Source organism: Eremomyces bilateralis (assembly GCF_010015585.1).
Source record: "Eremomyces bilateralis CBS 781.70 unplaced genomic scaffold P152scaffold_3, whole genome shotgun sequence".
NCBI lineage: Eukaryota > Fungi > Ascomycota > Dothideomycetes > Eremomycetales > Eremomycetaceae > Eremomyces > Eremomyces bilateralis.
This window is the reverse complement of record NW_022985069.1, coordinates 221,623-247,682: the sequence shown is the minus strand read 5'-3', so window position 1 is coordinate 247,682 and position 26,060 is coordinate 221,623. Positions and strand designations below refer to the sequence as shown.

Here is a 26,060-nt window from a genome sequence, read left to right as displayed (position 1 = left end):
GTACATATACCTTTTGCTCGGCACCCGCAGTGGTTGGATCCTTATTCAGCAAGCACCTCTCACGTTCTCGCGTACTCAGCTCCCCGACTCTAATACCCCAGGATTTCATTGCCGCGATGTGCGACTTCCACGTCACGTATGAGTGTGGGCACAAGGAAGATGCCCGCCACCCAACCTGTCCATGCAAGAGCGATATGGATATCATTAGAGCCAGGCTATGTTCCATTTGTGCGCCCGTAAAACAGGTATATGGTGATAATGATGAGACGCAAAGATAGGTCAAGTCTCCGCGGATATTGAAGACCTGTATTAGGATGCTTCCAATCCTACTGTATCTCATGAAAGCCAATAGGAGGCTGAATATGGAGAAGATTATGGTGTCGAAATGGGACAGCTGATCACATGTAATCGATGGTGTATCTCATAGGATGAAATAGCAACTTAATCTTGTCAACCCCAAACTGCATGGGAATATTCTGATACTAAATTCTACCGCCCTCTGTGAGCGACATAACATTATGCCTCTTTTCGGAGAAGGTAAATCATGCTAGCAGATTGTGACTCTTCCATATCCTGGGGGACAATTGGGACTCTAACAAAAATGATCCAGCATGACTCCTAGCAGTTCCTACACGTAATTATATGATCAAGAAAAAAATACTTCACTCGTTTACAATAATGTTAACTTTGATCGTCATCGAAATTCAGTTCGTATGGAGCAGCAGCACTGACAATCATTACAGAAGGACCTAAGGGGCTTAAATACCGTATTATTTGTTTAGCCAAGTCATATTTAGATATAGATCACTGTGATCAGGCTTGAAGTATTTTAATTTCCCCTCACACTATGCCCACACGGTGCCTTATAGAACTTGGATTCACCTCTAGGGACTAGTCATATTAGTGCTACTCAGTATCGATTTAAACTTGAATAATTGAGCTTAACATCCGAGACTTAGAATTGCTCTCCATCCCCCGGACTACAGTATTGAAATAGAAGGTATAAAGCATTGTTGAGGCCCCAGTGCCTGTGTAATCCTTCCATTCTTGTCAAATCCCATTTGATCCAAGTCGGTCCCCACGATTGATAAGTCAATCAAGTCTTCGAAGTAGAACTAGGTCTATCATTGGACGCTGTGTGGTTCACACCATTGGGAACCCTTGGGAACCGTTGACTGCCTCCCGAATGGTTCCGTTGGTGGCCCCATTGGTGGGTCCCTTCAAGATTCTGTGGAGATTTGACCGTTCTCTTATGCAATCATCACAATAATCAACCATGGCGCTGGCAAAGTTGTGACACGCGCAGCGAGTCAATTGATCTGTATTGAACCGATGTCCGCAACGATGGAAGACCATAGAATAACACATTCTTCTTTGTGACTGGTTCGGAGTACTGGCTCAGAATATCCAGGACTTATTTGTTATGCGGTATAAGTTGGATCTAGAGGGTGGTAGTGTACGGAAGAACTCTGTCTGTGTGGAAGTAGGTTCAGTGCTAGTGAGTGTGGCCAATGGACAATTAGAAATATAATTGATGATTACGTGAATGTAGCTCGGTGCTTGCTAGTTAATTATCTGGAAGATTTAATACTGTGTTATAGGACTTTTCTCCTGAAAGAATAAAATAAAGGTTCGCGTGTATTGGAAGTAATCTCACTTGAAGTGCCTAAATATTGGAATACTCATCATCACAGACAGTCATAGCCCCACACGCACATGTAAAACCAAGATATGACTACCGGAATGCCAGTATAACTAGGACAAAGTATCTGGAGAAACGTAGAATGGCCAGGTATAAAAACTCAGGGACAACAGTCATGACAGGCACTACTCAGACTGGCACATTCACTGATCGAACCTCCCATTGACCCTAGTATACCAGCAAGTCGGTTCCAAAACCTACCATCGATCCCCACACCTGAAACGATAACGATGTGTTACTAAATAATCCAATGGGCCTGCTCCACCCCACGCGGTTCCTCGTGCAGGAAAACTGCGACTGTAAACAACCTGGGGAGCTGATAGATGAATCAAAGTCCCATCTCTGCGACGACAATCTGGAGAAACCATTCCATTTGTGCCTAGTAAAAGCCTGCCGTATAGAGGCGTGCTGGTTCACTGATGTGGAGCATATGTATGAATACGCCTGGGAAGATTAGGAAGTCCTGGGCACTTTTCTGAGGGACTGATAGATAAAGGAAGCACCGAGTCACAGTGACATTGCGAGAAAGGGTACAGACTGTCTAGCATGGGAATGGAGTTCCAGTCAATGGATGACTCGCATTAGAGTATAATTATCTCGCAATCCTCCTGCTTGTTAGTGTAGGACTATAGCCGACGCCTCAACAGTCATTTTCTTGCCTCATTAGCACTGGACAAGCGTTTCCCCCTGCAGTGAGTCGACCCAAACCACCAGTGGTCACAACAATATGTCGTTACCAAATCGACTACTCCTGTGCTCACAACCGTGACAACTTCGTCCGGAAGGGTAGCGAATGCAAGAAAGAAGAGCGACTGGTTGATATGGACAAGTGCCCCGACTGTCATGTGAAGGAAGCATGACATGTCTGTTACAAAAACCCTGAAGGATGCCGTGCAGAACTAGCAGAACATAAAGAGCGCAGTGGATGATGGCCTAGATCCCAAGTGGATCAGGTACGACTGAATCAGGGAGAGGTTCGCATAGCCTCTGCTTTGAACAGAACGAGTCTTTCTATGAAAGGTAGGAGATAAATCTCGAGATTACTCTCACGTTGACAGTAAACTCGGTGCTTGTTGGTAGAGAGGCGTCGGACACTCCATTGGATCAATTTTACAATATATTGCAAACGTACTGACTCCCAATCACTGTCTATGGTGGCAGTACTGATCCCCGTTTTCCTTTAGAGATATTATGAGTTTGAGGGATGTACTATTAATTATTCCTCTCCCGTACATGCGTTAGCCGATAACAAAGCCGGAAAATGAGGTCCGGTCGGATCGTCTAAACGAATCGTCCCATATCAAGCGTCATCCATCGTTGGGGCGTGTCATACCATGATCTTAGACCCATATCGCCGAAAAATCCTGGCCATATCTAGTAGCGGAAGACTGCTCCATCAGCCTGTACATGCGCCATAACTCATTACGCTCGTTTCATCAAAACTCGAAAAGACCGAAAACCAAACCTAAATAGCCAACTAGGCGAGAGAACAAGTATTCGACGCTACAGCTTCATTAGCAGAAGTATTTGTAGAATCGCTTCCATCTCGGCCAGGACTTCCTCTCCGCCCTCTCATCCGCCACGAGCTCTGCAAGATTCAGCTCTCGAATCCCGGTATGGAGATCCATATTATGGCTCCTCACGACTCTCGTGCGCAGCCACAACTTGTACGGCAGATAGAACGCGATGACGATCGGAACGGCCAGATAGACGGAGAAGAAAGCTTCGGCGTTTTCGCGCGGCGTCTTGTCGGCGTATCCCACCGGCGCAAACCCGATCCAGAACTGGGCGATGAGGACGAGCACATTGAAAATGAACCCAATCCAGGAGCCGATCACGCCGGGTTGGCTGCGGAACGCCAGCTCGTCGAGCGTATGGCCCTGCACCTTCCACGCCTTGCGGAAGCGGATGTGCGCGAGGCAGATGGAGCCCCAGGTGAAGATGCTGGATAGGCCCGAGATGGCGAGCATCCAGTTGAAGGCGTCCTGTTCCCGGTTGGTGCCGGCCAGGAAGGCGAGCAGGCCGAGTGCGGACGCGAGGCCGATACCTACGATGGGGCGACCTTGTCGGTCGATATAGGCGAAAATTCGCGGCGCTTGGTTTTGCTCGGCGAGCGCGGCCAATGTGCGCGAGCTGCCGTAGATGGATGAATTGCCAACGGAGAGGACCGCAATCATGATTACAGCGTTCATGACGGAGGGGAGGCCTTCGATGCGAGCGTTTTGAATGGCGAGGACAAAAGGCGAGGCATTCGTGTCAATAGAGAGCTCGGGGTTCCCAAGGAGTCGCTCATCATTGTAGGGGACGAGTAGCCCCACAAGCAGAAGGGAGACGACGTAGAAGAGGGTGATACGCCAGAAGACCTGCTTAACCGCGGTCGGAAGTGATTTACGCGGATTCGCGGTTTCGGCGGCAGCAAGGCCAACCAGTTCGGTCCCTGCGAAGGCGAAGGCAGCAACAACGAAGACGGAGCAGAGGCCTTTGAAGCCATTATTAAAGGCGCCAGGATCGCGCCAGTAGCGACCGCCAATGTAGGAGCCGTCCTCACCCCCGCCCAGGTTGAGGATAACGCCTAAGATGACGAAGCCGATGACCGCGGTGATCTTGATAATGCTGAAAACGAATTCCGCTTCACCGTAGCCTTTGACCCCGAAAAGATTGATGATGACGATAAGGACGAGGAAGATGCCAACCCAGGCACCGCTGTGGATCCTGCCATGATTCCAAAATTCAATGGTGAGCGAGGCGGCGACGATCTCGAGGGGTAGAACGACGAGCCACTGGAGGACATAGCTGTGGAAGTCAGCGATGTCTTTGGTTAAGACCGACTTGGGGCAACACATACTTCCAACCCATGGCGAACCCCCAGGCTGGATCTAAAAACCGCGTGGAATATGCGGAAAAGGATCCAGCGACGGGGAAGAGCACCGCCATTTCCCCCAGAGCATGGACGGTGCAATACATCATGATCCCAACCAACAAGAAAGCCAGCAATAATGAAGCTGGGCCACCTTGTGCCAACGCACTTCCTGATCCGACGAAAAGACCAGTTCCTATTGGATCCAGTCAGCCGATGCATCCACGGGTTTCCAGATATGTTTATCCCACCTATTGAGCCTCCGATTGCAATCATCTGCAAATGCCTTCCCTTCAACTTCCGCAATAAAGGCGACGTCGCCGTCGCCTCAGCAGCGCCCTCGACGTCGAACAACTTCCCATCGCTACCTACTGCTCCCCGTGGTGTGATGGTGTGGACATGTGCCGGGTCTCTTTTGAAACTGTCGATGATGCGCCGGGATAAGGGAAGCTTTGGGTCTCTAGTGTCACCTTCATATGCCAGGTAGTCGGGAGGAAGTGAGGCTCTTCTGGGCGATTCGGTGGAGGACGGTGTGTACATCTTCATATTGATTGTTCGGTCATTGTAGTCCATGATCGCCGGCAAGCCTCCTTCCACCTCTTTCACCGATAGCCGTGAATATTGTCGAGCCGGCTGCTTCTGCCTTCGTCTGTCTTATCCTAGACCTTAAGATTTCCCTCTAGCGGTCGACTCCTCACACGAGAGTTCCGCTTCGCAGTTCCGGCTCGCGCAGAGGGTAGCTTGGGATCAGATATCGTGGGAACAGTTGTAGGATCTCGTCATGGTCGCCGGCAGGGACCAAGTCTTATGGAGTGAAATCGGAATCCTCGAGACGAGTGGAATTGGATATGGGGAAGCGGTCGAGGTGACTCGGGCCAGCCTGTGAGATAGTGGCGACGCTGGAGGCCAGGTAGGATTTATTGGCAGTTTGGCACGGCGTCGTCGGCTTAGATTGGCGATAGGACCGGGCGAGGGTCAGTCAATCCCCGCTGTCAGTGGAGCTGCCGAGTGACGGGGCCGATGGTTATCAGAAGCTATTATTGGTACGTGAGACCAGGGTTGCTTTGGCAGAAGCGAAAAAGTGTGGACAAAAAGAGACGCTAGAACTTGATCGTCGGATTTGATGTAACTTTTTTGAAGGGGTTATGGAATGATTTGAGATGATGAATGACACTGCAGCTTTTGGATAGACTTGAATGAATTGACAGTTGTCGGCGAGGTGTACGGCGTGGTATGACAGTCCAAAGTGGAAGCACACAACCACCGCTTTATGTATTCCTTGCAGACGATGCGAAGTGAATGGACTGGACAATGAGACTAATCCTGTAGGAACAGGATCACGAACCCGATTTCCTTTCGTATTTATGCCGCCATCGAAGCTATCCCCTTCCCTGGCCTCAGTTTCGTGTAGCCGTGCAAACTCATGGGATACAAGCCTTGCTCCGTTGCACCGACCTGCCCAATATGGGAACCCCATCGTCCCCAGGACTGCCCTGCCTAGTTGATTGCCCACAGCTCAACGCTCACACGGGAAGATCCTCGCTGGGGTGGGATGGCGAAGGGATTCAAGGGATGATGCCGGTAGGGTCCAATGAGAGCGAATATACGGATACGTCGTGCAACATTGCTTTCTTGTTTTGCGATGGCGCTTTTTCGATACTTGAACAAGCAGCGTTGTTCTCTTCATATTTCCTAGCTCAACGGTGCGATCTCGGGGGACTTGATGCGGGACGGCTGCTTACTTGCAGCCGTTGAGCGACCTTAAGACGGGATATCATTGGAAAAGGCCACATCAGAAGCAGGTACTATCGATAAAGACGAAGAGGAAGTACGGGATACGGTTTCCCAAAGTAGATCTATGAAGAGGATGAAAGGGGCATCCTTACTTCGCCGGTCAGTTGACGACTTGACATTGTTCTTCGAGTCTGAGACAATACAACTTCACCGACCTACATGTTGTACAGAAATACTTGCATGCAGGTAGACATATTTAAGGACTCGGACGTTGCCAATCTCGCTTGGACACCTTTTTATCATGTCGATTATCAATTCTTAAGGCATTATTGCTGCGGACGGGACGTATCGTCGGGAAGGCATGGCGTCCTTGCTTTGTGGGATTCTCCAATGACGGCTTGAAGTCGCACCAGTCATTTTATTCGCAAACATCATTCGATCATTGCCCATGAACTTTGCCTGGAGCGACCGCCTGGCTCCGCCCACGAATGGAGAAATCTCGTTGCGGCTTGACCGATCGACAGTGGCCAGCACGCTCACATACGTTGTACGACCAAGGGCGGCAGCCGATAGAATCCTTCCGGGTCCACGAGATTATGCGGATCAGCGGATGTAACATCGAGGCCAGTAATCTCATCAGGGCGCCCTGTGTTTTAACGGCATCATAGTGCCTTACATCACGAAAGGTGTAGCAATAATGTGCTTGAGTACCTTAAGGACCGACTGCGATCCAGAGTTCTCGCACACTTGATCACTTTGGGGACCCAGCAGTCGACCGCACCGCCATTTCCAACCCTAGAGAACATCGTATCCAGGCGTTACACACGTGGTGGGGATGGCCAATTGTGCTATTTATTGGTGTAACAGCGGAGGGTAGCGGTGGGGAGCGAAGATTCTCGCTCTCACCGCCAGCAGCGAGAATCGGATAGACCTGCAAGCTCTCAGAATTGGATTATCTTATGGTATAAACAAAAGGTGATACAGCCGTAGACAGGATGGGTAGACTGACACTCGCTTGACCCCGAATAATTAGGGACGTAAAAACATACGGTAGAAGAGAAGTGACAAAGGGATCGGAGGGGGGGAACAAATGAAGAACACCAAAACAGGGTATATGTCCCCTCCCAGGGGCTCAGAATAGTACAACAACGTATCGCATGCCAGGTCCTTCGCTACACCTTCGCCGCCATCCTTGCCTTCTCCCTCTCCTTTCGTATCGCCTCCTCCACATCTTCCCCGGGCTCGACCACCACCACCTCTTCCCCGTCCTGCACCGGACTAAACACGTCCACTTCCTCGATTTCCTCATCCTCTTCCTCGCCGAGGAACGCCATCCCTCCCATCCCCACCCCCTTCACAATCACACTCCCACTTCCATCCTCGTCCACATCCTCTACCAACTCCCCGTCTTCCCCCTCCTCTTCCTCCTCCTCAATCACCCCCTCTCCACTCCTCCTCCCTACACTCCCACTTCGACTCCCCTCATTACTCCCCACCCGCGCCCTCCCGCCCGGACTCCCCCCCATTGCACTCAACCCCAACACCGGTCCCTTAAACGGACTCCGCTTCCGCTTCGTGAAAATCAACCCTGGACTCGGCGGCGGCAGGCTCGAAAACGCCGCTGCGCTCTCGCTCAGCGCCAGCAGCGGCTTCGGCGCCGACTTGCGCACTGGTCCGTCGCGCCCGAACGGCCCCGTCGCGCTCGCGCCCGCGCTGCCGGACGGTGCGAGGACCGACGCGTTCGGCGACGTCGAGCCGCTGCCGCTGGTGCCGTTGACATTGGGCGGGACGGCGCCGGATCCGAGAAGGGCGGCGGCGGCAGCGGGGGCGGTGGAGGCTACGGGGGAGGCGATGGAGGCGGAGGCGGAGGAGGTGGAGCTGGTTTTGCTGTGGGTGTGGGCGTGGTGGAAGCTGCGGATGCTAGAGACGGAGCTGGAGGTGGATTTGCGGCCGCGGAGGCCGGAGGAGCGCCGGTAGGAGGCGTGCGGGGTGATGGGGGAGGGGGAGAGGGAGGGGCGGGGCTTGGCGTGCATGCCGACGGGGGTGGTGGAGGTGGTGATGCGCGGGCGCTGAGGGCCTGAACCGCGGGCGTGCGAGGGGAGGTCAGGGCGGGAGAGCCGTGTGGGGGTTTCGGGGGCGGGGCGGGTGATGGAGAGACGGTGGATTTGGTCGCCTTGACGGAGCGCGGCGCTGTGGCGGCGAGGGGCGGGTTGTTGGGATTGCGGGGAGGATTTGGAGCTCGGATTGGATGACTTAATCGAAGGGCTGCGGGTGCGTTTGGCGGACTCCTTGATCCAGTGCTTAAGTTGTAGGAATTGATTTAGGAGAGGCGGTTGGTATTTGCGACGCTTCGTGATGGCGCCGTTGTTGGAAATACCATTCGAAGGCGCAAGGTCCGCGTTGGTGGTGACAAGGTGAAGCATACTGCCGCGGGAAACACGGCGCTCTTTGGGCGGAAGAGGAGGACGGGATCTTGATGAACTGGCGGATCGACGGGTAGGCCTCGGATCTTTGTCGATGGGAGGTGGTGGCCAATTTTCAATTTCTGCTTGCGGGGATACGGAAGTCTCTTGAACATTTGGCAAATCAGGTACCATGGCTTCTGTGAGAGCATTAGCGAATGTCAAGTTTGAAGAGTGGTAGACCTACGAGAACTCAATCGATTGGGATTCCGGCCTCTTGACTTCGGAGGATCGCCCATCAGGACGGTATGGAGACCCTCTTCATCCGTCTCTCGAATGGTTGGTGCCATGCGCTCCAGACGGCTGCTGGCTGCACTCAATCGACGTAGACTCTTGACTTCCGCCTCCCGCTCTTTTCGCTTCCGCTCGAGCCGCTTCGCCTTTCGCTCCTCCTTCTCGATCAGTAAGGCCCACCATCCAGCCAAGGCGTCACAGTGCATCTCAAGGACGTGCGTGATCACCATGTCAATGCTGACGCCCGCGCTCTTCATTCTCGCCAGCGTCTGCGTCTCGAGCTCCGTGGAAAACGGTTCCGGCTGCTGAAGTTTGAGGATATGAACTTGATGAGGCGCATGCTCCGCAAGCCACGGATTCGTGAGAATGTCTGAAAGCGATGGTCGTAGAAGCGGTCGCTTCGACAGCAAGGAGGCAATCAGATCTTTCGCGCCCTGTGGAAGGGTGTCGGGGTATTTCGGTTCCTGCTTCAATATTCGTGTTTTCGTAGCGGTTTCGTCATCTTCATCAAACGGCAACTCGCCGCATAGCAACGCATACAGTATGATACCCAGACTCCAGACATCGACCTTTTCGCCGGCATATTTTTCCCCTTTCAACATTTCCGGCGCGCTGTAACACACGGTGCCACACCAAGTCTGAAGGTAGCTCGACTTTCCTTCGTACTCCCGAGTGAATCCGAAATCGACCAGCTTGACATTCCCATGCTTGTCTAGCAGTATATTTTCCAGTTTTAGATCTCGGTGAACGCATGACTTTTGGTGTACGTATGCGACGGCGCCGACCAGCTGTGTGAAAATGCGCTGGACTTTGGACGGTTCCATCAGGCCATGGTTCAGCAAATGGGTATAGAGCTCGTCCCCTGTATTCGGTTCGTCAGAGCTGGAAGAGCATATTGAATGATACACACGGACCTGGACAGTACTCCAACACCAGCCATACAAGCTTCTCAGTGACTATGACTTCGTATAAACGCGCGATGTGAGGATGGAGGAATTGTCGGTGGTGGTGGATTTCGCGGGCGAGATTCGCGTCATCTTTCCTAGCGGACTTGAGGACGACCTAGATCGGTTTAGTGATTTGATTGTATACCACTCGGGTCTCCTCCATCGTACCTTGGAACCATTGGTGAGCTTGTGAGTGGCCAGGTACACCTTTCCGAACGATCCTTTGCCGATAAGACGGCCTAGGGAGTAGTTTCCAACATTGCGGAGCTCTTCGCTCGAGAATTCCCTGGGTAGACATTAGGCATCATCCTTCCAAACAAGAGCGACCTATCAAGGATGTGGACATACTCTAAGAGTTCCTGATACGAGTTGATGAGCTATAGGAGAAGATACGATTAGCGGACGGTGTCGAGTAAGCAACGCGTTGTGCCATACCTTTTTCCGCTGGGCTTGGAGGTCGGCTTGAGACTTTCCGGCCGGCGGCATGTGGAAAACCTCTTCAAAGATGGATAATGGGAATTAGCGAGCGACATGAAGTCTAAAGGATTGTAGATTGAGTGGAGGTGGCGACGTGGTGAGGGTTTTGGCGGGGAAAGTTTATGTTGGATGTTGTTCATCCGTTGATGGAATCATGGGGTTGGAGAGTCTGGGTTTCCGTATATGGATTAGGGGAAAGGGTTCCCCAAGTATTGCTCCGAACTGAAAAGGCAGTCCTCCAGTCAGATGGAAGTATCACAATTCGCACTTATTTCATCCTAAGATGGTTTATACAGATGTAACAGTAAAGAGCCGCTCTTGCTATTAAATCATTCTGGGTTCCTCTGTTCCCGGCTGCGTGCTCCTGGGCGCACTATGACTTACCGCCTGAGTCCGGACCCGAGTGCTGTACATTTGGACAGCGGACCACTGCATATTGCAAGGAAAGGAGCGGAACGTGTAACTAAAACCTGCAGTGTTTACGGAGTACTTCGTATGTATTGCTTTAATGCCATAGGCAAGCACGATCACCTTTCGACCCAGAGCTATGGATCTGACATTGGAGTCTTGGAGACTGGATAGGAATACGTATAATCGTAATCATTCCTTTCCTACGTCGTGACTGTTTACGTAGTCTTTCGTACCCGTCTTCGTCGTCAGATATTCGTACACGGGACCTCTCCTGGTAAGCTTGGCGAATTCATATAAGTATCTCGAGCTCTATTATCAGGTGCCATACGTGTGACATTGGCAGCCCCCTCTTTTTAAACTCACTGCATGTGCTGCTGCGCTGGAATCACAAAGTCTATTTGAGAAGGACCCCTTGCTTTCGGGATATGGGGGCGAGTCTGAGGACCACGGTTTGTGTTCCTATCATCATTCGGTGTCGATGTCTGTACCCACATGTGGCTGAACCTGAATGTCAATAACTGCAGTGTCTCCCAAGGGTTTGTTGTTAAACTAGTTTCGAGGTTTGTATTGTGACCCTACCACTAAGGAAGAATATAGGCGATTCAGGCGACGGAGCAGCCTAAATCAGCACGACCGCGCCACTGATTAGATTGGTCATGTTAGGGAGGGTGTAATAGGACATCAAAAGATCATAATTCCCATAAAATCTGATATCACAGCATGAGCGTGGAGTTCAGTGTGTTTCTTCTAAATTTCAAGCCCAAGGTGGAATACCATAATTAATTCTTATCGGGGATGTGCTACAGCGGACCATTGAATCCATCTGTGCAATACTTCCTCGCTCTTTAAAAAAAACTTTGGCGAGCCTTCTTCCTGTTCTTCTTCTTCTTCTTCTTTATGAACAACGCAAAAAAACAACACCCACAAAAGCATTTTCGAGGGAGGCCCTTCCAGGTTCTATGATATCGAGAATCGTCACGTGGAGTGGAGAACAGACCACCAACTATCGATCTTGGGTGCGGTGCTCTCGCGGTTCTTCGGAGCCTGTGGAGAGGAGCGCAATGATTGGCAGTACATTTCGTCTTTGCGTAGACGCCTTGATGTTGAAACCGCGATTTTGATGGGAATCGAATTGAATGGGTACACATATGTAGCTGTAATTTGTATTGCCTATGATAGAGGCTCATACGTCCGAGTGGAATCTATTGTACAATGTCTCAGGCAAAGCTGCTGAGTGATGGGCGCATATTTTTGCTCTCCCAATTCCATATAATGCGTGGCTATCTGTGCCCAGTTGCCGACAATCCTTCTCCTCGAGTGACCGACCCAATAACGCCTAGCTAGATGCGAAACAACATGCGTAGAATTGCTGGAGCGCCTCCAATCGTCTAATTCCTCCTCTCGATCCGATTCAACCGCTGTGCGCTCTTGATCTATTGCAAATGGAGATCAGCATCTGTAAACTACCCAGCAATACGGACGACCGTTTCTTACCTGGTTTTTTGTGTTCTGCCCACGGACCGGGAGACCCATCGCATGCCGTTTCCCCCGATAGCAGCCAATATCCCTCAGTTTCTTGATATTGTCCCTCATCTCCCGCCGTAAATCGTTGTCGATGTTCATCGTCGATAGCTGCGCATTGAGTTCCAAGAGCTGTTGGTCCTTCAATGAGCCAACCTTCATCGTGGGGTGGATGTGGAATCGCGCCATCACATTGCGGGAGACCACGGGGCCGATGCCATAGAAGGACTCGAGGGCTTTCTGATCGCGGCGTCAGTGCATTTCGCTCCAGGCAACCTCATACGGGCGACGATGGAGTGTAATCACCTTGACGAGGAGGGTATCCAGGAAGGGATTCCCGAGGATGAAGACCTGGAAATGTCAGTGTGGTTCGCAAGTCGGCTCTTAGATAATATACCATCTTGACCAATTGTCTTTCACGACACTTTCAGAGACGGTTGATAGCGATATTTAAGGCTCTGCTCCTCGGATACTCCGATCATCGCATCCTCCGTGACGAGCTCCAACTTTGGTGTCAAGGATGCATTGTATGGCTTGGCATTGATCACGTGACAAATACACATTCGGGTTAGCCTCCTCTGCAGCCCCTGTCAAGAGCTAGACTACTCCAGTCCCAGAGTCCCGGTCGAAACCACTTGTCCTTCTGGATAAAGACCTGCAGAAGCACGATCTGTGACAAAAGCGTTTCAGACCAGTTCCTGTTGATTGAAAAGGAGCTTCGTTCCTCCATATAAGAAATCGTGCCACTCTTTCTTGGGTAACTCCAGCTACCCATCCTTCCATCGTTCACCATGCCTTCGTTCCCTAGGTTCGTCCTTTCGGTGCTGGCCATCTTGGCCTTCGCTGTCATGTTCTTTGCGCAGACGTCGGAAGCAGCGAAGGGCCCGAAGATCACAAGCAAGGTGAGGGGAAATCGTTGAAGTGCGCTGTTAGTCGGAGTGCTGAACATGAGCAGGTCTACTTCGACATCAAGCACGGCGATGAGGAACTCGGCCGCATCGTGATCGGCCTCTATGGCGGCACTGTCCCCAAGGTAAGGAAATGCCCAATGCTCTCGAAAGGATGTAGCTAATTGGCGCGACAGACTGCGGATAACTTCCGGTAAGACCAGGCAAACACAACACGCAAGGACCCGAACTGATCGAAATTAGAGCTCTGGCTACTGGCGAGAAGGGCTTTGGATATGAGGGATCTACTTTCCACCGTGTGATCAAAGACTTCATGATCCAAGGAGGGGACTTCACCAATGGCGATGGTAAGGCGGTTCTTCAAGACTTCGAATTGGGATTCTAACGAGTTTAGGCACTGGCGGCAAGTCCATTTTCGGCAACAAGTTCCCCGATGAGAACTTCAAGCTCAAGCACACCAAGAAGGGCCTTCTCAGTAAGAATGCCAGTCATGATAGGGAACGCGGAGCGACTGACATGTCTAGGCATGGCCAACTCCGGCAAAGACACGAACGGCAGCCAATTCTTCATCACCACCGCCATTACCTCCTGGCTCGACGGCCGCCACGTCGTCTTCGGCGAAGTCCTGGAAGGCTACGAGATCGTCGACAAGGTCCAGAACGTCAAGAAGGGCTCAGGCGACACGCCCAAAGTGCCCGTGGTCATCGCCAAGAGCGGCGAGTTGGACATACCCGAAGAAGGTATTCGCGCGGAGCTATAAATTTCTCGTTCACATCCACCGTGTTTCCCCGTCCGTTGCCTTTATACGTTCAGATTCTTACTTCTGTAGTTCTGTTCCCTGCCAAAGATCTCGTTGGAAGCGTGGAGCTATAAATTTCTCGTTCACATTGTCGTGTTTCCCCATCTGCTGCTCTTATACGTTGAGATTCTTACTTCTGTTCTCCGCCCAAGATCTCGTCGGCAGCGCGGAGACCATGATCGCGGGCGAGTCCTTAGATGTCGCGGAGTCGCCGCTCAACCACCCGGGACCGATGTCGACGACCGAGGGGTCGGAGGCGCAGACGAAGCCCGTCGGCGGAAAGGAGGGACACGGTGAGCTGGGCGAAGGGTTGACGCTGTTGCAAAAGGCGTTTTTCCTGGCTATTATCCTTGGTCTCGTGTATGGGTTTCTCAGAGTGCAGAAGCCTAGCCCAGCCGCGGCGACCTGGGGAGAGAAGGGTAGCGTGGCTTGATAAATATCGACTCCTTGAATAACCAACGATGACTCCTGATCTTCTTAAACCTCGTCCCACACGCGCAAGCGTAGATGCCTTATTCCTATGATCTTGCAAGAGAGCCTTGAAGGAGTGTTCCAACTTTCAAGGACTGCTTCAACTTTCAAGAAGTGCTTCCGATGATGATGACGCAGATCTTTTTGTTTCCAGGACTCCATTTTGACTACGGTGATTGAGATATACCATTTACATTTTACAAGTCCATCAGATGGCGTCATAACGAGTCCAAGGCTAACTGAGGCGACACCATCAGTTGGTTAGTGCATCTACTTGTGGCGGAACTGTTCAACAGTGAAGAGGCGTCCACAATACATAGATTCCGATTTTATAAGTTAGTAAACAAGGCTTTAGGTCTTGGGTCTTGTGGACAAAGATATTACAATCAACGGTTCAGAGAGATCGGTTGAGTACCTGGGCGGTTCCTCCTGTAATCGACTTGCTTGTCCTGAACTCAGCTGAAGTGTACCGTCCAAGTCATCGCATCTTTCGGGCTGGAAGTGCCTGGAACACATGACTTGTCACTTTTCGTGACAGCTAAGACACTGACCATTCCCCTTTAGGCAAAATTATAGGGGCATTTTGCTTGGGGGCAAAGACTTTAGTATTTTTCAATACACTGAACCCCCGTAAAAGTACCCACTGGCCATCCCCAAAATTTCTTGCACCAGCACTTTCTTAGCACTTTCTCATCACTTCTCTCCCTCTCTCTCAAAACCTTCATCACTCTCTCCCCAAACACCCTTTCTCCTCGACATCCAAAATTCACCTCAATACTCCTCATTCCTTTCATTTCTGCTTTTCCTGTCAGTCTCTACAGGGAAAGTTGCGTCTGATCTATTCCCCACTCGGTGCTTTTGCTTGGGCTTTGCTTCTGCCTGTCGACCTGAACGTCGATTGACATTGCCACTGTTCGTTCTCCTTTCGACGAGAACACGAACCCAACCAAAACACGTTTTCGTTTCCATCCTAAGCAAAAGCAGCCTTCTAAGGAACTCTGCTTTTCTCTTGCGAAGACGCCTCCAGACGAACGTTTGGATTTCTCGCTAATCTCAAATCTTTTGTTGTGCTCCGTTTCGACTCAACACACAACTCTCGATCAAAATAAAAGCTTTGCCACTGAGCATCGACACCAAGTAAAAACTCTTGCAACCATTCGATACCAGTCATTCAAGCAACGACCGACCGATTCAAAATGGCTGATCAACTCAACCTGAACGGCTTGAGCCTCAATGACTCCCGCCATGCTCCCAATGAGTTTGGCGGTGGGCAAAGCACCTACATCCCTCCTCATATGCGTGGACAGCCACCACCTGGTCCAGGCGGACCACCGCCTGGCCCTCCTATCGATGTGAGTGCCAACGGCATCGGAGGACCTGGGTAAGTTCACAACAGACAAGGATGAAGAAACGAGAGCGAAACTGACAATATCAACAGTAACTTCAGCGGACCCCCTCCGGGCGGACCTCCTCCTATCAATAATGGCAATGCTGGATGGGCCGCTGCCCCGGGACCAAACGGTGCCCCAACTGTGGGTGGCTATGGCCAGCAGCGTGGCGGGTGGGACGGCGGACACCGTGGTCCTCAAAAGTTCGACCCGAACGCCTACGGTGCCCCTGGTGGCCGCTCCGCCGGAGGATATGGAGCTCGCGGCGGCGGCGGCGGCGGTCCTCCCTCGGGCTCTGGTGACGGATCTTGGAAAGACGGCAAGCATATTGCGGGGCCGCCGAATCCTCGTCTTGAACGTGATCTCTTCGGTGCAGCCAACGATCCTACCAAGCAGCACACCGGAATCAACTTCGAAAAGTACGATGACATCCCGGTTGAAGCCTCTGGTCAAGCAGTTCCCGATCCTGTTACCCGCTTCACCAATCCTCCTCTCGATGAGCATCTTCTCAGCAACATCGAGCTCGCTGGCTACAAGGTCCCTACACCCGTCCAGAAGTACTCCATTCCCATTGTGATGGGTGGTCGCGACCTCATGGCATGTGCTCAGACCGGTTCCGGCAAGACTGGCGGATTCCTGTTCCCGATCCTTTCGCAGGCCTTCCAGAAAGGTCCCACTGCTGCTATGGCGGGCCAGCAACCGCAAGGTTTCGGCAGGCAGCGACGAGCCTACCCGACCTCGCTGATCCTCGCTCCTACCCGTGAACTTGTCTCTCAGATCTATGATGAGGCTCGCAAGTTTGCTTATCGCTCTTGGGTCCGTCCGTGCGTCGTCTATGGTGGCGCCGATATTGGTGGTCAGCTTCGCCAGATCGAACGTGGCTGTGACTTGCTGGTTGCCACCCCCGGTCGTCTGGTCGACCTCATCGAGCGTGGTCGCATTTCGCTTCAGTGCATCAAGTACCTTGTGCTCGATGAGGCGGATCGCATGCTTGACATGGGTTTCGAGCCTCAGATCCGCCGCATCGTCGAAGGCGAAGACATGCCCGGCACCCACGATCGTCAAACCCTCATGTTTTCGGCCACCTTCCCGCGCGATATTCAAGTCCTCGCACGTGACTTCTTGAAAGACTACATCTTCCTGTCGGTTGGCCGTGTTGGTTCTACTTCCGAAAATATCACCCAGAAGATCGAATACGTTGAGGACATTGACAAGCGCTCCGTCCTCCTCGACATCTTGCACACTCAGGGCGGCACCGGCCTGACCCTCATCTTCGTCGAGACGAAGCGCATGGCTGATGCTCTATCCGATTTCCTGATCAACCAGAGCTTCCCCGCGACTTCCATTCACGGTGATCGCACTCAGCGTGAGCGCGAGAAGGCTCTTGAGGTCTTCCGCAATGGTCGATGCCCCATCCTTGTGGCCACCGCCGTTGCTGCTCGTGGTCTCGACATTCCCAATGTCACTCACGTCGTCAACTACGATCTCCCGACCGACATCGATGACTACGTTCATCGAATTGGTCGTACCGGGCGTGCCGGTAACACTGGTCTTGCCACCGCGTTCTTCAACCGCAACAACCGTGGCATCGTCCGCGATCTCATCGACCTTCTGAAGGAAGCCAACCAGGACCTTCCCACCTTCCTTGAGACCATTGCCCGCGAGAGCAGCTTTGGTGGTGGTGGTGGCGGACGCGGTCGCTCCGGTGGCCGTGGTCGTGGTGGCGGCGCCAACCGCGATGTGCGTCGCTCCAACTTTGGCGGCCAGGGCGGTCCTGGAGGATTTGGTGGAGGGTATAGCAGCGGCGGCGGTGCCGGTGCCGGTGGCTTCAACGGAGGTGGTGGTGGCTATGGAGGTGGTGGCTACGGCGGTGGATATGGCGGTGCCCCTCCTCCCGCTGGCAACTACGGCGGCGGCAGCGGCGGCGGCTACGGTGGTGGATACGGCAACCCGTCCGGTCCTCAGTCCTCTTGGTGGTAGACGACGTCCCTTCAAGACCCACGAACCGGCCCCCTCGCGGCCATCTCTGCGCAATAGACTCGTGCAACTTCCCTTTTCTTCCCCTTTTCTGTTTCGGATTCGCATCATCGGTTTTCATCGGCTTTTCTTTTCGTCAGGACTTGACAGACCGACCCGAAGTCCTTAATCGTCTCAAAATACCCCGTCTGCATAGATCGCGCTGCATGTCTCTGAGGTGAATCTGCGAATGGTCGCTGCTTTTGAGAAAGCGATTCGCGCACGTTCACTTCGTCAGAGAAACCGGCGCGGATGCCTCGGAAAAAGGTAATCTCTCTTCGGATTCAGAAGCGAGACTCGATTTCCGTGTTTTGGTTTCTATCATGGGATTCACGATCGCGGGGTTTTTCGAACCGGAAAACGAAACTTTTCCCACGAACGACTACCGCTCGGCTTCTTCCCGTTTTCACGCGATCCACGAACCCCTGCCTCGAACCGTCATAGACACCGATTAGAGATATTAAAAGCTTCGTGGCTTCTGTGATGAATGAGCGAGAATTACACATGCTCCACGGCACGTCGTTGCATTATTGGACGGGTTTCTCTCTCCTCGCGAAACGAGATGAGGCACTCGCCCTATTCGACGCCACGGATGGTGTGGCATGGTTGCATTCACGATGGGTATGACGATGGATTTCACACACACACAAAAGTCCGAATGACACAATGTTTCACTTCTTTCCTCCCCCTTCTCCCCAAGTTTCACCGAGGTGTTCCGTTAGCTTTTCGCTCACAATAGAAATCAAAATTGGTCAGAATTCCAGCTTGATCCCACACTTGCACTGTGACTTCGTTTTGGCCCACCGCTCCATTGTGAGACGCTGGTGTAGAAATATTGAAAATATTCGATATCCTAGAAACTATCCTAATACCACCATCAAGCCATATATCTACGGGAGAGTAAAAGACGGATCATGTGGTCACAATCGTTGTTCGAGTGCTTGGTTGACAGGAGTGACTACGTTACAAAACGTAGCAACCTGCGCCTATATTTACCCATCGGAACATAGGCAAACTTGCCTAGACTGTTAAACAGAGTATGAATGCAATCTGTAGATGTAGTAGATACCGGTACGTAGCTAGTAAATATGAAGCCCAACTATCAAAATTCAAACGAAGGCGAGGTCAAACGCCCAGGATCCAGCGATGACGGCAGATATGATGTTGCGGATGCTCCCCACATGTGGCCCAGGGTTCTCGACAACAATTCCACGGAAGCTTCACCTCCTTCATCTAGCAATGTCCCGTCCGTCGCGAGAATGGCCAGCAAATATCCCGAGATCCAAGGTGGAGGATCCTTGATCCTCGCCTGGCAAGTTCGAGGGAAGAATGTCCTCGTCATCGGCGGTGGTGAGGTAATTGCCCCTCCATCGAAACAAATCCCTTCCGTTCAACGTTCCTGACATATCTCCATCCCAGGTCGCAGCCGGCCGCATCGTCCACGTCCTAAACGCCGACGCGCACGTCACCGTCGTCTGCCCCCGCTCCGGCCTCAACGACGAAGTCGCCCACCGCATCGCCGCCGGCCAAGTCACTCACATCGACCGCCCCTTCGCGCCCTCCGACCTCGACGACGCCGCCATGGTCCTTTGCGCCGTCGACGACCCCGCCGCCTCGACAGAGGTCTACCAGCTCTGCCAGGCGCGGCGCATCCCCGCGAACATCGCGGACGTGCCGCCCGAGTGCGACTTCTACTTCGGCAGCGTGCACCGCGACGGGCCGCTGCAGATCATGGTCAGCACGAACGGGAACGGGCCAAAGATGGCGAATATTGTGAGGCGCAAGGTGGCGGAGGGGTTGCCGGAGAATGCGGGAGCGGCGATTCTGAAGGTGGGGGAGCTGCGGAGGAAGTTGAGGGAGGTGGCAACGACGGCGGAGGAGGGGCCGAAGCGGATGAAATGGTGAGCATCTTGGTGTAGATGGGATGATGAGTGCTGACTGTCGCTTGAAGGATGTCGAAGGTCTGCGAGGCATGGCCATTGGAGGATCTATGTGATATGGACGACGGCGACATGGAGAAACTTCTGGGACATTATCAGGAGGCCAACGTGCCATCACTCGCGCAGATTCGGGCGGGGTGAAGAGCTTGCCATCCAGGCCTTGACGGTTCATTGCGATAATTTAACGAGACGCGGCTAGATATGGATCGGGGCTCGGCGTCTATGGACAATGGTTAGACTATGGTTAGATCTCGGATAGACTGGGCATTGCCCCGAAAAGTGCTCTTGGCACAATTCGGGACGCGAAGGGTACGATACTACGAGGTCCCTCAATGTACGGTATTCCCTATATGGTTATAGATTCTAGTGATATATTCAGGGACTATGAAATGCCGCATTGTCGTCATATAAGAGAACATGTTCAGGAAAAACAGACGGGTATCTCGGCTGGGAACGCTCAGTCAAATAAAAAAAAACCCCTTCACCTCTGAACGAAATGAACGGATCCACAGGTGGGAAAGGGTTAAATCAGGTCACACACGTCCGAGACCGAAGATTCAATCGTCGATACCCACGAGCTAACATCATTCAGATTCCACCATTTCACATGCTCCGGATCGACACTCGCAGTTGCCACAGGCATGGTATACATCCCAATTCCGATGCACGCACGAAGCTCGGCCTGCACGTCTGGCGCCAAATTGTCTAGCTCTCCCAAATCCGTGCCTTCGTCTAGGTCGCGCATTAGGTCGCGATCGCTTAAGGAGCAATGCTCCGACGCGCTGAGATAGCCTTCATCTTCATCGGATGGAGGGAGTGGATTCGGTGCGCTGACGTATGCCCCGTATGCGGAATTCACACCAAGGCCGGAGAAGTCCCGGCGCGTTGGGAATAGAGAGCTGTCGTCGAATCCGCCGCAGTCGCCGCCGCCGATGCCAATGACATCGGTGTACAGTGGGCTTGGTTGGACTTGGGCGCCGGGGCTGGCTTCACCGGTGATGGATTTCTGCCGCAAATGCGTCCTTCGGGCAGCCTGGATTCCGTTAGTAGGGATGTCATATGGCTTCGAAGTAGTGGTACTCACTCCTTTGGTTTGCCCGACAAGCCGCGCCAGAGTCTGCAGAAGCCGTGTTGCGCGCCGGACTCTGCGACCGATACAGACTCGGCAGGGCTTATGGGGGTATGGACCACAAGACGTGCTTTGTATTGACCTAATTATTGGTGTTTTCTGGATCATCCACCATCGTGATGAACTATTCTGCGGGTCAGATTGCACGTTGACCGTGAATCTATCTAAGACAGACGCGGTCGGGTTGGAAGCTTGCGATAATGAATACCTGGCTGTCTCTTTAGAGCGGTGGACAAGTGTGAAGGATCCCGAAGTGAAGGGTTTTGATTTCGCTGGCGACCACAGCGTGGATGTTGCAACCGAGTCGTTTGCACCAGTGGGACTATCGAGCTCAGATATGGCGATGATGACCGCTATGGCGCTTGAGTAAATCCGCGACATCTTTAACACCGCTTCTTGCCGCTCTTTTTCATCATCTTGGACAATGCAGAGAGTGTCGACCCAGAGATATCTCCATCCCATCCGGACTGTTGCTCGCAATGCGTCTTGAACTTTCAACGGAAGAATATTCCAATGGATTGCTCTCTCAAACTGTGCAAGCGACTGACGCGTTGTGCAGATCTCGTCCGATGGTGACCATATATGGCTCAAAGCCACGTAGGCCGCGGACGGTTTGACCATGGAAGCCAGAACTAGTCGAACTCTCTCCTCCTCTGGAGTATATTGGCTCAAGTCTAACAATCGTGCTGGGTATGACTGCATTGTATCGTTTCCAAATGCAATCGGATTGCCTGGGCCGTGGGAGATTCGATGTGAGTCAAACCGGACAATCTGGCTCAGAGCCAGGAAATAGTTCTGCAATTGGAACTTAATTGTCCACCAGGTTGACGGCCCCAAACTTTGGACAGCTCCAGTTTCCTCGGAATTGACTGGCGATGAAACAAGGCCAGGATGGTTCTCCAAAGCGCCATGCAAGCCTGGAACCTGGAGCTGGTGCAATGTCTCGAGAACCTGGGTAGCGGTTGGCCTGCGTTGAGGTAGCGGATCCATCATAGCTCTAGCCAGGTCGCACATTTTTCGATCGAGCTCTTGGGGCGAGCATCGGCTAGAGATCCAATCCATAATCTCTCCGATCTTTTCACGATATGTTGCGCGTCGACCGGTGTCCTTGGACATGCCGAGTGCCGCGTGGACGTCGCCCACAGATTCACCAAGGCGCACGGCAAGAACCTCGAGGAAGACGCATCCCAGTGAAAAAACATCGGACTGCATTCCGTGCGGAGATCCTCGAGCGGCTTCGGGGGCGGCATACATCGGGGAGGGTGCGTTGCGAATGGACGATTTAACCTCATCCTTCGATCGATAAGATAAACCGAAATCGGCGAGCAACAGCTTCCGATTGTGAACCAGAATATTCGCTGGTTTGAGGTCCCGGTGGTATACTTGATGGCGATGCATGTAGGACAAGCCTTCCGCTGCAGACGAGCAGAGATCAATCAAACTTGACTCCAGGGCAACCCTGGACTCCTCTCCTCTCAAGAATTGTTCCAGATCCAGTTCGGCGGCTGGAGTCATGAGAAGATACAGCCTCTCGCCTTCTTGAACCAGAGCAACGAAGGTTACGAGGGATTCGTGCGCCATGGACCGCATGATATGTGATTCGTGCACCAATCTTTGCATTATCGACGGGCGTCGTCGAGGGTTCTTCACCATCTTCCTCGCGTACTCCGTTCCGTCTTCAGCCCGAACCTTGTCTACTTCGGCCGTGACGCCGGTGCCAAGTTTCGCAATGGTACGAAGAGAGATGAAGTTTTGGTCGAGAATGCGAAGGCCGGCAGTCGAACTTTCCAGTTTCGTGCCTCCAAGGTCCATGAAGCTAAGGTCTTCTGAAACCCAGGACGAAAGCTGGTTGTGTTCAGTGGAGTTTGCGGGGAAGGCCGGGTTGCCTTCGCTGGTCGTACGATTGTGCGAATTAGAGTATCCCGGGTCTCCCTTTTCCCAGGATGGGGCGGCGTTCTTCCCTTTCCTCATCGTTGGCGAAGCATCATCACGTCTTTTGCATCCGTCTGACATATAGTCCGGCCATGGCATTAACCAGTTCGCAGGAAACGCGGAGGACGGCTCGATTGTTCCACGGAAATGGGCAATGAGATGCTTGTTCCTGTCGTCCCAGCTCTTGAACTTATAGCCACCGAAACCACAGCGCAGAATGAAAGATTCTCGATACTGTAGTACGTGCATCGTCGGTAGCTTTTCCCTTGCAAGTCCCTTCAGACCTTTCGAATCCAAGGGCTTGCCTGGGGAAAGGTCTTCCTTGTGTTTTGCGACTAGATGTTCCACCATCTTGTCATCCCTATGTGCGATATTTGCCTCCTCGCGCGAGCAAAACTGACAAATCCAGAATTTCTGGGGTTGGCGGATTTCCTCGTGCTTTTGCCAGTCATCCGTCCGGTTGGTGGTGTAGCCGCAGTTCCATGTGCAATGGAACATGCCATCGGGGTTTCTGCTTGTTTTCTTGCAATCTTTACTCTGCGCATCGAGGACATATTTCTCGAGCCGTGTCCGTAGCTCGTGGTCAAGCACAACGCCGCCCGACAATGGCGAGCTGGGGGCCGAGGTCGCTCGCTTTCGATTCGGAGAGTTAAGGTTCCGCGTATGAGCGGATAACAGTGTCGGATCTACGCCGGAGGGGATAGACTGGTCCATACAGAGCTTGTGAGTCCAGACTTCAACCATCTCGAGCGACAGGTTGAAGCTTTTCGCAATGCCGGACAAACATTCTCTGGTGGGAGACCTATTTGTGGTTTTCCAACTGGCCTTTACCATATCCTCGAACCAACCCTCCAATCCGGGTGGAGGCTGTGAATTGTGCACACCATGCTGACGGTTTTCGCGCTGCCCATGCCCTCGCTGCTTCCACTTATTCATGTTCTGTCCGTGAACTGAATTTTCTGGCTCGGAAACGTTGTGTTTTTGTCTCTTCCTTCCCTCGGCTGGAGATTCCGTTGCATGTCGTTTCATTGCGTGGCCCAGACCCGGTTGTGTCTGTTTGTTAACTGGCTCTGTTTGAAAGGGAAGGCTTAAGGGTGGTAGGGAACTATTGTTAGAGGTGGATACGGTCCCTTGTCCTGAAACGGGGGTAGAAAGGGTATCGGACAGCCCAGTCGAGGATGATATGGACTAGTACCCAAGTTAGGGGAAATGTGTGATGGTAGGGAAGAAGTCCTCTAGATAACATACCAACAGATTCGGGTCACCAAACCATGACTGATCCGGACTGAGATCTGTCCGTGGTAGTCCAGGCATCAAGCCTATAGCAGGACTCTGGTGATAAGAGAGGGGCGGGAAAGTTGAAGATGGTGTGGAAACTCGGAGTTGGGCAGGTACGTTGCTAAGGTTTTGCGCATGAGACTGCTCAGAGTAGGTAGGACCGGGGCTAAAGAGGAAAGGAGATGCATTTTGACTTGGAACGGAGGACCCAGGCATCCCAAACCGGTATGGCGAATTCGGCATATAGGAATTTAGGTTCTGTCCCACAAGGCCTTGCTGTTGATTGCCATCGATATCGTTTTGCCCATCTTGAAAATATTCAAGCTGCTCTGAAGAGAATCGATCCATCATGGGAGACCGTATGGGGTCGGTCAAGATTTCTGACCGGTCATAGAAAATGACTTGAAGGAAACAAACGGACTTGGACGACGGATCTCAAAAGACTAGAATGGACCAAGGAAATGCTGCTGAAATAAGGCGGAATGCTATGAAGAGGCTCAACGAGGGCGGAAGGCCATGTTGCATCGACCCCCGACCTCTTAGGTTGGGACGAAGTATTGTAAACAACATGAGAGGCAGACCATGTGCCATATAACAACCTTACGACTGCCAGCTTGGACATACTTCCATGGATCGAATATGCCAATAGATGACTTTCAGCGTTGGTTTGATGTCCAACATCCAGTCGTGCACTTGAGGGAGGCGGTGCTAACTGTTAACCTACTATGCTTCGTCTTCGGGATGGTTGCACACCATCCCGAGCTTGATGCTGTTAGCTTCCGTTGATTCCGTTTCCAGGAGACTCGAGACTAGATAATTCTTCAGACGGCGTTATTGGTTCCCTGATTAAAGAGCTGAGAAGCACCTTGATGCGTCTCCAACACTTCTCCCCGTCGCCTTGAGTGTTGGTTGAGGCGTTAATAATTTTGCGCAGTCAGTACCTGTATCTTTTCCCCAGCCCTGCTTGCACTGCCACCACGGGAGACACCGAATCCGACCCGACAGGAACAGTCGGATGGTGTGCTGCGACACTCCCTCGAACTCATGGCCTTCGGGATATTCTATTCAAGCCCTAATAATAATAATGATATCATAGCCATTCCAGATAAGTATGCTGAAGCACGTGAGAAAGCAACTAATTAAGTCTAATTTGTTGACTAGGACTTCAGAATTCCGGTGCCTCGAAAATCGCAAGCATCGAACAAGCGGTGTATATCTGGGTCTAGGGCCAGAGACTTACTCTCCTTCACGAGAACCAAATGTTTAGGAGACACAGTAAAACGCCAAATTAAGGAACTGCCAGAGAATAACAGCATCGCCAATGACTTTTGGATGTTCGACCCCCTGTTGCTGGAAGGCTGGAGGGCGCAGGTCGCAGCCCAGACGGAAAGGTCAGGAGGATTCAATTTGGTGAACAACAAATCCAACTGATCTTGATCGTTTCCATAGAACGCTCAGATCATAAACCTTTGAAGCATTGCCCCTCAATGCGCGATTTTTGCATGGAAGTAGTGAATGTTGTGAAATTGTTGTGATTGCGTGGCGATTGGGAGCTGATGTTGGAATACGAATATGGCTGCCTGATTTTAGGTAGCTAGGTAGAATTGGATTCCCTGATGACTAGATAGGAAACACTAACTTACTGTATCATCAACCAAACAGGAAATCCTGAACATCTTTAATAATATTCAATATTATTTCGCCCGCTCAACCCTCTCGGTAGCGATAGCGCATAATGGTACCGTATAGTCCCGTAACTGATCAAATGCCGAGAGTCTTGGAAGTTATTCGGCTGTGGGGTGTGGGGCCTCCCTGGATCGCATCGTCAACTGGCAATGCCACCACTACCACATG

At 52.1% G+C, this 26,060-nt stretch overlaps 8 protein-coding genes across 8 annotated transcripts; 3 read left to right on the top strand and 5 right to left on the bottom strand.

Moving 5' to 3' along the window:
* Positions 1 to 3,216: 3,216 nt before the first annotated feature.
* Positions 3,217 to 5,099, bottom strand: P152DRAFT_464260 (putative amino acid permease; the record flags this gene model as incomplete). Its single annotated transcript, XM_033680552.1, has 3 exons — positions 3,217 to 4,495; positions 4,548 to 4,755; positions 4,811 to 5,099. 3 exons carry the CDS (start codon positions 5,097 to 5,099, stop codon positions 3,217 to 3,219), a joined length of 1,776 nt encoding a protein of 591 aa, XP_033537015.1.
* A 3,546-nt stretch (positions 5,100 to 8,645) lies between these two features.
* P152DRAFT_183747 (kinase-like protein) lies at positions 8,646 to 10,690 on the bottom strand. Its single transcript, XM_033674193.1, has 5 exons — positions 10,372 to 10,690; positions 10,285 to 10,313; positions 10,105 to 10,222; positions 9,904 to 10,051; positions 8,646 to 9,851 (listed from the first exon to the last, which is right to left on the bottom strand). Exons 1-5 carry the CDS (start codon positions 10,420 to 10,422, stop codon positions 8,917 to 8,919), a joined length of 1,281 nt encoding a protein of 426 aa, XP_033537014.1. The 5' UTR covers positions 10,423 to 10,690; the 3' UTR covers positions 8,646 to 8,916.
* An 888-nt stretch (positions 10,691 to 11,578) lies between these two features.
* On the bottom strand, positions 11,579 to 12,142 carry P152DRAFT_183633 (uncharacterized protein). Its single transcript, XM_033674192.1, has one exon. The coding sequence runs from the start codon at positions 12,009 to 12,011 to the stop codon at positions 11,670 to 11,672; it is 342 nt and encodes a 113-aa protein (XP_033537013.1). The 5' UTR covers positions 12,012 to 12,142; the 3' UTR covers positions 11,579 to 11,669.
* On the bottom strand, positions 11,950 to 12,831 carry P152DRAFT_455092 (ribosomal protein S13). The gene is made up of 4 exons (XM_033678722.1): positions 12,743 to 12,831; positions 12,652 to 12,696; positions 12,319 to 12,585; positions 11,950 to 12,257 (listed from the first exon to the last, which is right to left on the bottom strand). Exons 1-4 carry the CDS (start codon positions 12,743 to 12,745, stop codon positions 12,213 to 12,215), a joined length of 360 nt encoding a protein of 119 aa, XP_033537012.1. The 5' UTR covers positions 12,746 to 12,831; the 3' UTR covers positions 11,950 to 12,212.
* A 258-nt stretch (positions 12,832 to 13,089) lies between these two features.
* Positions 13,090 to 14,192, top strand: P152DRAFT_455091 (peptidyl-prolyl cis-trans isomerase B). The gene is made up of 6 exons (XM_033678721.1): positions 13,090 to 13,247; positions 13,301 to 13,378; positions 13,430 to 13,446; positions 13,497 to 13,600; positions 13,648 to 13,728; positions 13,778 to 14,192. Exons 1-6 carry the CDS (start codon positions 13,137 to 13,139, stop codon positions 14,011 to 14,013), a joined length of 627 nt encoding a protein of 208 aa, XP_033537011.1. The 5' UTR covers positions 13,090 to 13,136; the 3' UTR covers positions 14,014 to 14,192.
* A 1,380-nt stretch (positions 14,193 to 15,572) lies between these two features.
* Positions 15,573 to 18,035, top strand: P152DRAFT_183380 (DEAD-domain-containing protein). Its single transcript, XM_033674188.1, has 2 exons — positions 15,573 to 15,904; positions 15,962 to 18,035. Exons 1-2 carry the CDS (start codon positions 15,720 to 15,722, stop codon positions 17,889 to 17,891), a joined length of 2,115 nt encoding a protein of 704 aa, XP_033537010.1. The 5' UTR covers positions 15,573 to 15,719; the 3' UTR covers positions 17,892 to 18,035.
* A 1,151-nt stretch (positions 18,036 to 19,186) lies between these two features.
* Positions 19,187 to 20,008, top strand: P152DRAFT_391042 (putative siroheme synthase Met8; the record flags this gene model as incomplete). The annotated part of the gene is made up of 3 exons (XM_033676077.1): positions 19,187 to 19,282; positions 19,347 to 19,828; positions 19,879 to 20,008. The coding sequence occupies 3 exons, from the start codon at positions 19,187 to 19,189 to the stop codon at positions 20,006 to 20,008; spliced, it is 708 nt and encodes a 235-aa protein (XP_033537009.1).
* Positions 20,009 to 20,214: 206 nt separating this feature from the next.
* P152DRAFT_183460 (uncharacterized protein) lies at positions 20,215 to 24,672 on the bottom strand. Its single transcript, XM_033674191.1, has 3 exons — positions 24,177 to 24,672; positions 20,952 to 24,116; positions 20,215 to 20,900 (listed from the first exon to the last, which is right to left on the bottom strand). Exons 1-3 carry the CDS (start codon positions 24,555 to 24,557, stop codon positions 20,391 to 20,393), a joined length of 4,056 nt encoding a protein of 1,351 aa, XP_033537008.1. The 5' UTR covers positions 24,558 to 24,672; the 3' UTR covers positions 20,215 to 20,390.
* Positions 24,673 to 26,060: the final 1,388 nt, after the last annotated feature.